At 44.3% G+C, this 14,888-nt stretch overlaps 1 protein-coding gene across 3 annotated transcripts in view; it reads right to left on the bottom strand.

The window, feature by feature from the left end:
• Positions 1–14,888, bottom strand: part of FBLN2 (fibulin 2) — a 261,844-nt gene that overhangs the window by 73,898 nt on the left and 173,058 nt on the right. For all 3 annotated transcript variants that reach the window (XM_033926337.1, XM_033926336.1, XM_033926338.1), the window contains 2 exons: positions 13,714–13,843; positions 3,087–3,273 (listed from right to left, as the gene is read on the bottom strand). In XM_033926337.1, the coding sequence (XP_033782228.1) occupies positions 3,087–3,273; positions 13,714–13,843 (317 nt within the window). The remainder of the gene's footprint in view (positions 1–3,086; positions 3,274–13,713; positions 13,844–14,888) is intronic.

Genomic DNA, 14,888 nt, shown 5'->3' with positions numbered 1-14,888 from the left:
CACTAGCTCTCTGCCCAGTTTTGGATCCCATTCAAGATCCTAATTCTTGTTTATAAAGCATTATATTCCAGCATCCCCTCAAATATCTCTCAGCTTTACTATTCCATGTATTCCATCTTGCTCACTCTGTTCTTTTGATGCTAATTGTATGCTTCTCCCAGGTCCTAGATCAACCCATCTGGAACCTATATGGCATACAGCTTTTTTTTTTTTTGTCCCCTTTTCTTTGGAACTCTTCCCCTCTCAGTCTTTTCCCTAACTTAAGGAACTTCTCAAAACACACTACTTCTTATTGGCTTTTAAAACTTACTCTTAGTGAGGTTTTTTTTGGGGGGGAAAGGGGAGAGGACTGGCATGAGATTCTGCAGTTGGTCTTGACTGGTGTTGAACGAACGTACTTGGGTGACTGTTTTGAATGATTGTATTTGGATGACTGTATTTCTGTTCTTTTATACAAAGGCGTTCCCTCCTGTATTGTAAACCGCTTAGATCTGCATCCTTGCAATATGTGGTATAGCAAGTCTTTAATAAACATAAGCATATTCAATTTGCTTGTATTTCTTGGGTGCTTGGGGGCCCTTTCCAAAGACCCCCATCAAACACGGCCCTCTGTGAGCAAACCGATCCACTGGATGCAAAAAAATGGCAGGAAGGATGCCCACTCCTGCTACCGGAGGTCCCTCATCGTCCTCCACCTTGGGGGTTAGCGCTCAAGAAAAGGATCTAGGTGTTATCGTATACAATACTCTGAAGCCTTCTGCCCAACGTGCGACAGCAGCCAAGAAGGCAAACAGGCAAACAGGCTGCTAGGAATTATTAGAAAAGAGAAGGTTAACAAGACTAAGTATGTTAAAATGCTTCTGTATCACTCAATGGTGTGACCTCACCTTGAGTATTGCGTTCAGTTTTGGTCTCCTTATCTCAAAAAAGATATAGCAGCAATAGAAAAAGTTCAAAGAAGAGCGATCAAGATGATATAGGGAATGGAACTCCTCTTGTATGAGGAAAGACTAAAAAGGTTAGGGCTCTTCAGCTTGGAAAAGAGACGGTTGAGGGGAGATAGGATTGAAGTCTACAAAATCATGAGTGATTTATGATGGGTACAAGTGGATTGATTTTTCACTCCATCAAAAATTACAAAGACTAGGGGGACACTCAATGAAGTTGCAGAGTAATACTTTTAAAACCAATAGGAGTAAATAGTATTTCACTCAGAGAATAGTTAAGAAAGAATTGTCAGAGCGGTTAATGTAGCTCGTTTTAAAAAAGGCTTGGACAAGCTCCTGAAGGAAAAGTCCATAGTCTGCTGTTGAGAAAGACATGGGGGAAGCCATTGCTTGCCTTGGGATTGCTAGCATAGGATCTTGCTTCTATTTGGGTTTCTGCCAGGTACTTGTGGTCTGGATTGGCCAATGTTGGAAACAGGAGACTGGGCTAGATGGATCATTGATCTAGTATAGCTATTCTTATTTTCTTAAACCTACCAAAGAAGTTTGAGCATGTCGCTCCTCTTTTGAAAAAAGCTCATTGGTTACCTATTTCTCGCAGGGTCACATTCGAAATTCTTTTCCTCGCTTTCAAGGTTCAATCTAATCACATCCCCTCATTTATAGACAGACTCTTGATCCCGTATGAATCTCTGCGATCACTCCACTCTTCACAACAATATCTTCTAACGGTCCCTTCCGTCCGTCAGTTGTTCTACGATACAACGCACAAGACTATCTACTCGGTAGTTGCCCCCACATTGTGGAACGCCCTCCCTTTGGCCCTGAGACAGGAAACTAACTTCGGCAACTTCAAATCTAGCCTCTTTAAAGTTGCCGACGAGATCTATACCTAGGAATAATTGTTCATGAGACCCAGACAATGGCCACATATCAGATATCCCCTTTTCCCCTCTCGTATTTCCCTTTCTTTTTATTTTTATACCACATATTCCACCCATTTGCCTTCCTTAGCATGTTTTATCTGTAAGATCGTGTTGTCTGTTTTTTGACCCTATTTTTTAGATCGAAAAACATTTTAAAATTTTTACAATGTAAACCGCTTTGATAATTAAAGCGGTATATCAAGACTAAGGGCCTCTTCTATCAAAATGCGCAAGCAGTTTTTAGCACGGAGAGCCGCGCTGAATGGCCCGCGCTGCTCCCGACGCTCAAAGGAACTCTATGAGCGTCGGGAGCAGCGCGTGCCATTCAGGGCGGCTCACCGTGCTACAAACTGCTCTACAGTGTGACAGAAGAGGCCCTAAATAAACTTGAAAAAGAAAAGCATTATATTTGCAGCTAACACGTGCTAAAATCTATGTTAACTCCAAATCCCCTTTAGTAAACTTTTTTTTTTTTTAAATAACTTATATTCTGCATATCCTACAATTCTATGTGGATTGCAAATTATTCAGGTACTCAAACATTTTTCCCTAACTGGCCTGGTGGGCTCTCACTCTATCTAATGTACCTGGGGCAATGGGGATTAAGTGACTTGCCCAGGGTCACAAAAGCAGTGCAGGATTTGAACTCACAACCTCAGGGTGCCGAGGCTGTAGCTCTAATCACTGCACCACACACTTGCTCCTTAATGTTAAACTCTAAGGCGTGCATACGGGTAAACGGTGTCAGGTCAAAAGCGCGCCGGGACAAAGGCGCGCGCAGACAATTGAGCGCAGCGCGGAGGCGTGCGCCACATAAAATTACTGTTTTTACGGCTCCGACGGGGGGGGCCTGGGGGGGAACCCCCCACTTTACTTAATAGAGATCGCGCCGCGTTGTGGGGGCGTTGTGGGGGGTGTGGGGGGTTGTAACCCCCCACATTTTACTGAAAACTTCACTTTTTCCCCGTTTTTAGGGAAAAAGTTAAGTTTACAATAATATGTGGAGGGTTACAACCCCCCAAACCCCCCCCCACAACGCCGGCGCGATCTCTATTAAGTAAACTGGGGGGGCTCCCCAATAAAAACCTCCGTCGGAGCCCCTAGAAACTGTCATTTTCTTCGGCGCGCGCCTCCGTCTTGCGCTCAGTTGTCGGCGCCCGCCTTTTTCTTTCGCCGAGCTGTCTATGAACCCGGGTAAACACATTTTCTGTACCTTTCTCAGGTTTTGAAGTGGCCAGGGGCTCTGGTTCCCTTAGTATTTCCGGAGGAATAAAGTGGTCTTCTCCTTCACAACACGATAACATCACATTGTTGCAGGGATAAGCGAAGTTAGGATTTGGATCACAGGCCTGTCCTTCCAGTTTTAGTTTCAGTCCCAGAGAACAACAGTCGCAGCATTCCTGTAAACAGAAAACACAAATTATATGACACTGAATCTATCTGCAGATACCCCAAAGGTCACTCCTTAGAGCCTGAAGCGATACAACAGTTTGCACCGTAATTAAGGGAAATCTAGTGCAAATCGTAACTAGTTAACTGTACTGTATATTATGCATGTTTAACCTGTAACCCGTTCGGCGCTCTTTGGGGAAAACGGGATAAAAACAAAATTAATAATAAAATAACGGTGCATAAGAATGCTAAGCTAATTTCCTTTCAGGCGACATAGCTTGGTTGTCCTCATATGTCTGAGTAGGGAAATAACATTGTTAATCGATCTGACAAAAAAAAGATTGGTTCGTTAGCTCTTCAAATGATTAAAATGGGGTGGGGAGGGTGGGGGGAGGGAAATGTATTTTGATTAATAAAATTTCTTAATTATAATATTGTAATCACATAATATGTCTTCTTGTATTAATCATTGAAGGGAGGGGGAGAAAATGATTGTTTTATGTATAAATTGCGTATTTAATAGTGCATTTTATGTCGGAGCCAGGTCAGGTTTTCAGGATCTCCACCATGAATATGTATGAGATGGATTTGCATGCACTGCCTCCTTGAGATGCAAATCTATCTCATGCAAATTTATTGTGGATATCCTGAAAACCTGACCTGGCTTCGGTTCTCGAGGACCGGAATTGCCTACCCCTGCTATAAAGTGTACCAAAAATTCAGGTATGTTCCTCTTCCCTACCCCAAGGGCCTGTCGTTACAAGACTTTTTTGGACAGGACATTGGAATATCAGGCGGGGAAGATGAGTTCCTGGATGAGTCCATTGATTGCCAAAGCCTTTTCTTATCTTACATTTAGGAAATTACTGAAAACTTACCTATTTGATAAACAAGAATGTTGATATTTAGGATGATGTTTTTATTAGGCTATGTATTTTTAATGAACTTTTTTATTTGATGTTGTATTTAATGGATGTTGTATTCATAGTAGCTGTGTTTTTTTTGAAATTGTATTTTTTAAGTGAAATGTCTCATTTCCTTTGTTGTGAACCGCCTAGAACTGTTGGTGAGGCAGTATATAAGAAAATAAATTATTATTATTATTATTATTAGGTGTTCCTACATTACCACATGCTTACTTGTGAACACAAGGATAGCGCAGGAGCCTTTAGGGCAGGATTCTCAAAAAAGCCGCCAAAAGTTAGATGCTGGCAGGTGCCTAGATCACGCCCGCTAACATCTAACTTAAGTGTTTTAATTGGTTTTAAGTGGCATGATAATTGATTGTGCCATTAAAAATCAATTAAAAATGGATTTTTTTTTTTAAAAAATTAAGTGCCGCTAGGAATAGGGTTACTAGACATCTGGATTTACCCAGACATGTCCTCTTTTTAGAGGACATGCCGGGTGTCTGGACTGCTTTCCAAAACCCAGCATTTTGGCTAGGTTTTGAAAAACTTCCAACCCAGGTAAGGCATCTGCACATGCCTATGGGAGGAGTCTTAAGCAACCTGGGTCAATCAGAGCCTTAGGCCCCTTCCTGGTGCATCCCAGGATGCACCGGGAAGCGGAAGGCCTGCCATTTTGAAGAGGCGGACCTGCTGGCAGGAGGTAGGAAGCATCCCTCCGGCCAGCTTTCATATACAAGGTAAGGGGGAGCGGGGATTCAGCGGGTGTACGATGGTGGTGGCGGGAGGGAGTGGGCATCCCTCTTGCTGTTGTGTGTCGGAGGGAGGAGGGGTTTGCTTGATGTCAGCGGTGCCAGGGAGTGGGCATCCCTCCCTCTGATCTTCAATTTAGAGCCCTTTTAAATTATTATTTGTGCGTTTATTCCACGCATGTGCTGCTTGCTATCACCAGCAAGCGACACTCGCAAATTTAGCGACCCTCCGTGACTCTCCATCAACCTCATTTTTACCAACCGTGGTTTTTTAAGAATGACTCGCCTTTTCGAAATCGTTACAGCAGCGGCCGTGACAGTGGCCTGTCGTATTTTACCATGAAAATTTGAGAATCTTCCCCTCAGGGAGGAAAACACACCGGCATACAGTGCTACCAAATATCCAGACAACATACATGAAAATAGAGAAACCTCAGACTTTCTAAGTACTTGCTAATTGGCTCTCACATCTTCTGAATTCTTTGTTTACTATTTCTCTTCTGTATCACAACAGCTTCAAATCTGCAAACTATGCAGACTGCATTCCACCAAAGTTGGAAATAGTTCAACTTGCAATCCTTCCAATTACTAAATATCATTTGTAATGCTAACGATAACATGTCTAAAATCATTCTTGACTAGCAGAAATATTTAAATCAGAAGACGCAGACTTTAGCTTAACAGATTTTAACTAGAAGACTCAATTCAGGACAGCTTTATAAACATTTTTCTGGTAAACCCGGTTATGTAAAAGTTTTCGTCATTTCATAAAATGTCTGTACTTCTTGCGTGCAATCTTAAGTGTAGATGTGTTTAGGACGAGCACAGACAGATCAAAACACCGGGCGATTTTCAACCTGCAGAGGCCAACTTCGTGGTATACTATGGGGCTCATTTTTTTTTTTTGAAGTCCAAATAACAAAATGACAGGGTGATTAAGAATATAACAATCATAAGAACAGCCTTACTGGGTCAAATCAATGGTCCATCTAACCCAGTATCCCGTCTTCACGGAGGCCAATCCAAGTCTCAAGTACCTGGCAAAATCCCAAATAGTAGCAGCATTCCATGCCACCAATCCAGGGCAAGCAGTGGCTTCCCCCATGTCTGTCTCAATAGCAGACTATGGACTTTTCCTCCAGGAACTTGTCCAAACCTTCTTTAAAACCAGCTACATTAAGTGCTCTTACCACATCCTCTGGCAACTCATTCCAGAGCTTAACTATTCTCTGAGTGAAAAAATATTTCCTCCTATTGGTTTTAAAAGTATTCCTCTGCAACTTCATCGAGTGTCCCCCTAGTCCTTGTAAATCTTGATGCAGTAAAAAAAAAAAAAAAAAAAGATCCACTTGCACCCGTTCTACTCCACTCAGGATTTTGTAGACTTCAATCCTATCTCCCTCCTCAGCCATCTCTTTTCCAAGCTGAAGAGCCCTGACCTCTTTAGTCTTTCCTCGTTCGAGAGGAGTTCAATCCCTTTGCCATCTTGGGCGCACATCTGGTCCTGAAATGTCCAAAGCATATAATCAAAAATCCCCCCAAGAAAACATCTCATGGCGCTATTCAACGCAGTGCCTCCTCTAAGCTGAAGAATGAGTTCTGATTGCTGAACTTATATGGGTGTCAGGAAAGTGTGCAGGTGTTGCTGTGTGTGTCTGAGCTCTGTGTGCCAAGGGTGGGAGAGTGATTGTCTAGGTGTCTTCTGTCTGTGAAGGGACTCACTACTTGTTGTAGGTGCACACAGTGGTATTTGAATAGTGAGGTGCACCTATGGTGGTGGGCGATAGCTTTTCTTAATGCACTGGTGATGGGAAAAGCTATGCTGCAGGCAGAAGAGAGTGTTTAGGAGGACATTACAGGAGAAAGTGAGAATGTTCAGGCCCTGCTCCTGCATCCTGGACCTTATAAACCAGGGGCGCATCAACAGATGCCACTTTGACAGGGTTCACTCAACTACCAAAGACAAAGGGACTGTATGTGTATAAAACTTTCAAACCAGGATGGCGCTCAGAACCTTGCATTGGTAATGAAGTCACAAATCGGGGACAACCCCCTATAAGTGTTTTCAGTGCTCTATCATTGCACCATCTTTATCAGTAGAAAGATAAATATTGTATTTTCAAAGCATCTTGAACTGTGCACTTGGAATAAAACTATAATTGGTGATAAATTCAACTCTTAGTAATTTACTTCATGGAAAAGCTCAACTGAACTTAAATGGGTGGTGAGGAAGTTGTCTCACTCCAGCGGGTCCTGACGCGTTTCGCCAGAGGCTTCCTCAGAGAACTCCCACTTGCTGGAAATGTTAAATGAGTAAAAACTTCTTCCTTGCTCTTCACCCGTGATTACATCACTTCCTGGTAACCTTGACAGGGTTGCCATACAGGACCCGTGTAAGCAGCTCAAACCCCAGCCGCAGGAACAATTCCATCCTCGTGGCTCCTCACGGTCACCACTTCCCTCGCATTCCTGGCCCCTGAGACCTTCCAGACTGTCCTAACAGGAGGGAGGAAGTGACATCACCCTAGAACATGGACGCTTAGTGTGAGAGCTCCATCGGGGTGTCTGAGAAAAGAGCAGTTACACAGTCTGTCCTAACAACCAACACATGCCTCGCCCAGCCTGCCATCCCCAACTGCCTCACCCAGTTCCTCCAAGCCTTCTTAATCCACATCCTAGACTACATCACCTTCCTCAACCCCCCCCCCCCCTCCCCAGGCCCTTCAGGAAAACATGGCACAGTTCTACGCCATAGCCTGCATCTTCTCAGTCATAGGCATCATAGACTGCGCACATGTTGCATTCAATCCCCTCCCCCAAGGCGGATGAGGCCACCTACTGCAACAGAAAGGCATTTTAATTGGTGGCATATTAAGGATGGGTGGGATGGCAGGAGACAGGGGAGGCAGATCGTATGGGCTGCCATCTTCACGGGGGGCGCAAGTGCCTCTCATCCTCTCTGCCCCACGTACCTTTTCAAATGTTCACCAGCATGAGCAGCATCTTACACTTGCTGCCCGCGCTGGCCTTGGCTCCTTTTTGATGTCACTTCCTGGTCAAGGACCAGGATGTGATGTCAGAAGGGAGCTGAGGCCAGTGGGAGCAGTGGATGGAAGATGCTGCTCATGCCGGCAAACATTTCAAGAAGAATGCGGGGTGGAGGTGGGGTGGGGGGTGAATGGACAATCGCGCACCAGACACCAGTGCGCTGACAATCGAGCGCTGACAATTTGGTGCAAGACACAAGTGCACCACGGGAAAACTTAGTTATAAAGAGCTCCAACGGGGGGAGTGGGGGGAACCCACCACGTTACTGCATATTGTTCGCGCTGCCGTTGGGGAGGTGTGGGGGTACAACCCCCCACATTATAGAGAAAACGGAACTTTTCCTGAAAAGAAATCAGAAAAAGTTCCATTTTCTCTATAATGGAGGGTTCCAACCCCCCAACCACCCCCCTAAAAGAAGTGCGAACACTATGCAGTAAAGTGGTGGGGGGTCCCCACTCAAACCCCGCTTCGGAGCTCTTTAAACTAAGTTTTCCCACGGCGCGCTGGTGTCTCGCACGCAACTGACTATGAACCGGGGAGGCGTTTAAGTAGTGGGGAAGAGTGGGGGTGCCCGAGCAGCATGGTGATGGTGGGTGCCAACCTCTCTCACTATGCCACTGATTCTTCTCCATGAACTTGCAGGTTGTGTGTGATGCCCAAGGAGAGAGAGTAGACATGTGTAATTCCCCCACCTGAGCACCGAGTATAGATGCACCTTCTTGTCGAGTTTGTCTGCCTTGACTAGATTGTAAGCTCTTCAGAGCAGGGACCGTCTCTTCTATGCTTTGATGTGCCATGCTGCGTATGTCTAGTAATGTTCTAGAAATGAGTAGTCATTTTTTATTTCTTTATTTTAGGCATTTATATACTGGCTTTCAAAGTTATTTAAGCAGTTTACAATTAGGTACTCAAGCATTTTTCCCTATCTGTCCCAGTAGGCTTACAATCTATCTAATGTACCTGGGGCAATTGAGGATTGAGTGACTTGCTCAGGGTCGCAAGGAGCAGCGTGGGATTTGAACCTGCAACCTCAGGGGGCTGAGGCTGTTGCTCTAACCGCTACGCTGGTATCTTGAAGCCTACCTCTTCCAGCACTCAGATATCTACGGGAGATTAAACATAGGGGAGATCACTGGTGATGGCACCCCCAGACCCCCGTCCATCTACCGTTCTCCAACACACTCTCTCCCTTCCCCCTGCCTCCCAGGTGAGCCTCACCCACCTCCCCACGGCAACCATACCCGACAATACACCTCCTGTCTTTCATTCTACTTCCCCCACCAGCAAAGGGTGTTAGAAAACTTAGGCACCAAAAATGTAGGTGTAAGCGCCAAGTTTACACGTTTATATGTTGGGGTTTTTTTTGGTCATGTCTATATTGTAAATTATGTCGTCTTTGTCCCGTCTCGATTATATTGTGGATGTACTTTGTAACCCGTTCTGGGCTCCTTTGGGAGGACGGGCTAAATAATTGAGCAAATAAATAAATATTCTGCGTCATTGACATTACAGAATGCATTTTGGTACTTAACTCTAGGTTAGTGCACATTTTGGTCGAGTAGAGTAGCACTGAACTCATCTAACGAGATGTACGGCCTTGAGAAAACTTGGTTGTGAAGCATGTCGGCTAAGTTGTCCCATTAGTGAAGACCACGTTTGAGATAAGTTCATATTATCCACCTAAACGATTAAATTAAGTTATTATTATGAAATTATTGTGATCCAATGAGGATTTAACACATATAGCCTGGAGACTATGAATTATAGGAGTCTGAGGTGGTGTTTCTGAGGATCAATTGAATTGAATTGACTGGAAATTATTTAAATGAGAGATACTGGTGGATCAATAAGTGGTTGTTTCATCAACTAAGGTAACTCTAGGCTTGGCTGGTGTAAATGTTCATACCCAATACTGGCAGTAACGCCTAATTGACTGGCATGCCCCTAACCTGTCCATGCCCCTCCCACATCCAAGCTCCTCTAGGAGTTGCATGCCATTGAAATGAGGTGCTACCGCAGACCCTAGGCGGCAGAAATATAGGCCAGGGTTTAAGGGCCTACATTTCCGGCATGCTAGGTGCTGACAGAGAATCATACCTAGTGACGTCTAATTCTGGCGCCACCCCTAAGCACGCCTACTTCCGCGTTAAGCATTACTAGGCATTGCTATGCACAGAAGACACCCAACGCTGCCTAATGTTTATGTTAATTGTTTTGTAATTGGCTTTTAATGGTGCATTTAATTATCCTGTCACTTAAAGCCAATTAAAAACAATTAAATTAGGTACCGGTAGGCAGTCATTACAGAATTTCCTCCTAAGTCTGTTTTTGGGTTTGTTTTTTTTCGGTAATATCATGTTTATTAAGACAGAAAGTAATCATGTACAAACAGAGCCACAACAGAAAGGCAACCATATCGACGCAACAACATATGAAACGGCATAATATACAGCAAGGTGCAACACAATGGCTGGAACCCAGAGCCATGTAATACAATCAAATAATGAAATGTCATAAGAGCTGGTTATGGAGCCACCAAACGCTAGACCGATCACTTCTGTCCATTTACACTATGAATTCCGCAGAATCCCCAAACGATTCAACACAGTCAGTCTCCCAAGCATTCTAATCACTCGTTCCACCCCCCACATACACACACGTACATCACCATGCAAGTCCCATTCTCCACTCACGTCGAAGCCAGTATATCTCCTTTGTTGTCTTCTCATTGGCTTGTCCCTCATTGCTTTTATTTGGGGCGATGTGCTGTACTAACAAGGGCTTGGCTCTCTTTTGGGTACCATTTAACTCATTTTCCCTTAAGTCTGTTTGATATGCAGAAAAAGTTTTTAATATAAAGATGACACATAAAAAGTGCACCTACTTCTATGTGATCTGCATGTAACATAGTAAGATGGTAAATGACAGCAGATAAGGACTCGAATGGTCTTTCCAATCTGCCCAACCATACTCTCTCTAGAAATTAATGATTTCATTTAAATTGTTCTTTTTCTTAGATATTGTACTGTACTTAGTTTCCATCTACTGGAGTTTCCATTAAAGCTCCCTTCAGCCCAACTAAACTATCCCAGCTGTCGAAGTCCTACCCAGCCCATCCTTGGGGGGCAGAGTTGTGATGTACCTTGCACATGCTTGTTAAAGGTTTCCGGGTCTCACTCCGTGTTGTCAAGTAGAAACCAATGTTTCAGTCAGCTGTGGAAACCCTGAGAGAACATATAACCCAGCTCCACAGGGAGAACATCTTGAAACCTACCAGAGACTTTTCCATTCTATGGAAAAAGAGACCAACTGACTTTCACAACAAAATTCAAATTTCTGACCAACTGAGTTTCCTGTCAAAATTTATTGGTGGACTGCCCTGTTCCCAATCAGGTCAGTGAACCCACTATTTACAAAGTCACACTGCAGATCTGAGAGCATACCCTGAAGAAAGTCAAAGCATGGTGGCTGGAACGTCAGTTTCTACCTGACAAGACATAGCGAGACCCATAAACTTGCAACAAGTACAATGCCAGCTGCGGAAACCCTGAGAGTACATTGCACATGTTAATAAATACATAAGTACACTCATGGAGTACACCAAAATATGAATACCTTTAGATGCATCTTTATAAGACACTAGTCTTTAAGCCCGTTACATTAACGGGTGCTAGAATATGTGTGTGTCTGTATTTATTTATTTCTCTCTCTCTCCTTAGCCTGTTTCTGTATTTCTTTCTTTCTGTCTTTCTTTTTCCTCGGCTGTCCACCTGTCCATTCTCCCTTCCTTTTTCTTCCCCTGTGTCCCCTGTGTCTCCCTTTGTTTTAACTCCCCCCCTGTCCAGCAGCACCTCTTTTCTGCTCCTCCTGTCCAGCAGTAGGCCTCCCTTCCTTTTTCTGCCCCCCTGTCCATCAGTACCTCTTCCCCTGTCCAGCAGAACCTCTTTTTTGCTCCCCCTGTCCAGCAGTAGGCCTCCCTTCCTTTTTCTGCCCCCCTGTCCATCAGCACCTCTTCCCCTGTCCATCAGCACCTATTTTTTGCTCACCCTGTCCAGCAGTAGGCCTCCCTTCCTTTTTTTGTCCCCCTCCTTTTCCCCCCCCCCGTCGATCAGCACCTTTTCCCATGTCCAGCAGTACCTCTTTTCTGCCCCTCCCATCCATCAGCACCTCTTCTCCTGTCCAGCAGCAACCCTTACCTCCTTTATTTTTTGTCTGCCCTCCACCGACATCTGCCTAAAGCTGCCGTGGCCTGCAGGCACCGACAGCCTCTGCGGCCTACTCCCACTCCCTCCTCGCCGTCGCTTGTGGTGGCTCCGTGCTTAGCCGCCGCCGCGGCCTGCAGCTGCTGACAGCCGCCACGGTCTGCAGCCGCCGACAGCCACCGCGGTCTACAGCTACAGTGGCCAACAGCCGCCGGGGCTATTAGGCTTCCACCTCTCACTTTTGCAGGTCTGGTCTGGCCTGCTCGCCTTGCTTTATTTTTTTTTTTAGTTGAAACACGCAGCGGTGGCTCCTCTCATGATCCCCACCTGCGTCGGAAGTGAGAGTAGCCACTGCTGCGTCTTTCGACTAAAAAATGCAATACGGCAGGGAGCAGGCCAGACCGTAAGCCACGCATGCGCGCTTCCTATGGGTCGCTACAGCTCACGGAAAACCGGCGCACGCATAGGAAGTGCGCATGCGCGGCTTACCGTTTTATTATATTAGATATGCACTGTACTGCAGATCTCCCAGTAAAGCTGTATAGGGTCACAGAAAGCCGAGACACTTCAATGGCAATGCAATAAACTGACACCATAAATTAGGCCCAAAGAAATCCAGAGAAGGGTAGGGGTGACCACAGCAATGAGCAGGAAATATTAAACTATAGTTTTACTTGTAAGTCTAACACAAATGCAAGTAGTATGGTACCAAGCTCCTAAAAAAGGAACCCACCATAAATTAGGCATCGCAAAAAGCTATGCTTAACACCAGTCCTATATTGGCACTTAGGCAAGCCTAAGCTCTTATAGAATACAAGCGTAAGGCACTATTGGTGTGCCATAACATAGGAATGGCCACTTATGTCGACTTAATGGAAGACATAAGTGGGCATGCCTACGTTCACCATGCCATTTGGGCAATTTATATTATTCTATCATTTGTGAATATTGGTAGGTGAAATGCCAATGATATGGCCATGCTCTCTGCTCATGTTAACACTCCCTATGCAGTTGCCCGCTAAGGACTTAAGTGCACATTTTATAGAATAGGGCCAAGCACTTAAGCACGTAACCGCCAATTATTGGCGCTAATCATGTGTGTAAGTGCTAATATTCAATAAATATGTATGCGTTATTGGCGTTTAATTGTAGGTGGACCTTAAAGAATTGCCCAGTGGCATTACCAAAGTATCAGGAAGACAAAAGTAACAATGGAAGAACTCATCATAGCTTGTTCTTTTCATGGTTTTCTTGATTGCGTAGTTAGAAATTAGAACATAAAAAATGCATAGCAATAAATTTATTGGGTATGCTATATGCTTTTCGGTGATTATGGAGTCCTTTTATTAAGGCCCGCTAACCGATTTAGCGTGCGCTAAAGATCAGCACGTGCTAAATGCTAAGGCATCCATTCCATTCGGTTAGCGCGCTTAATAAAAAGGCCCCTATGTTATACGTGTTTCAATATATAATTCTTTATTTAACACATAACAACATGAAATAGAACATTTATTTGCAAAAGTACTTACGGATCTTACCTTATAATAAGATCTTCCACAGGTATCAATTTCATCAGACCCACAAAAATCGCCTTCCTTGGCTGCAATCATGCCGGCAAAACAGCTGTTTTCTTTTACATATGAGATACAGCACTGTTTCTGAACAATTCTGCAATTAAAAAAAAAAAAAAAATTGAGATCAAAAATAGGAAATCAGGTCCTTACTACAGTACCAAATGTAAGAAATTTTAATCTTTTCAGTCATTTCAACTGATCTTCATCCCCTGGAGACTCAGAAATGGCCTCTTAAAAAACTAACGTTAGATACATCATTGAAGATTAGGGATCTCAATTGTTTTGATAGTAATTGGCTCAAGAGGACAACATAACATAAACATAGCATAAATCTTTATGTACATACTGCGAAAGTCGGTTTGAGGTAGTTTACAGGAAAAATGGCTGAGGACAATCAAAGAGCTACAGCAATGGAGTGAGGACTGAAAATTGCATAGATCGCATAGACCAGGGGTGTCAAAGTCCCTCCTCGAGGGCCGCAATCCAGTCGGGTTTTCAGGATTTCCCCAATGAATATGCATGAGATCTATTAGCATACAATGAAAGCAGTGCATGCAAATAGACCTCATGCATATTCATGGGGGAAATCCCAAAAAACCCGACTGGATTGCGGCCCTCGAGGAGGGACTTTGAGACCCCTGGATTAGAGTGTCTATGTCAGGATGGGCAACTCCGATCCTTGAGGGCCGGAATCCAATCGGGTCTTCAGGATTTCCCCAATGAATATGCATGAGATCTATTAGCATACCATGAAAGCAGTGCATGCAAATAGACCTCATGCATATTCATGGGGGAAATCCCAAAAAAACCCGACTGGATTGCGGCCCTCGAGGAGGAACTTTGACGCCCCTGGCATAGAGGGAGGTTAAGCAGGGTTTATAAGGCGGGGGATTAATAAAGAAGTAGGAATAGTCAGTCTTAGAGCAACAACATGGACTAGAGAGTCAGTGGGTCGGAATTCTTTTCATGGAAAATTTAAGCTGGGTCGTCCTGTTTGGGGAAGAGGAGCGTTTGTAGGAGCTTTCTGAAGTGCATGTAACAGGTTGATGTTCTGACTAGTTGGCTCCATTCGGGATCTTTGGAGGCTGCTTGGTAGGGTAGGAGTCTGTTGATGAATCTCTTAAGGTCAATTAAGGGCT

This window comes from Geotrypetes seraphini, chromosome 17 (genome assembly GCF_902459505.1).
Source record: "Geotrypetes seraphini chromosome 17, aGeoSer1.1, whole genome shotgun sequence".
NCBI lineage: Eukaryota > Metazoa > Chordata > Amphibia > Gymnophiona > Dermophiidae > Geotrypetes > Geotrypetes seraphini.
The sequence above is the reverse complement of the archived record's forward strand: the minus strand, read 5'-3'. Positions and strand labels throughout refer to the sequence as shown.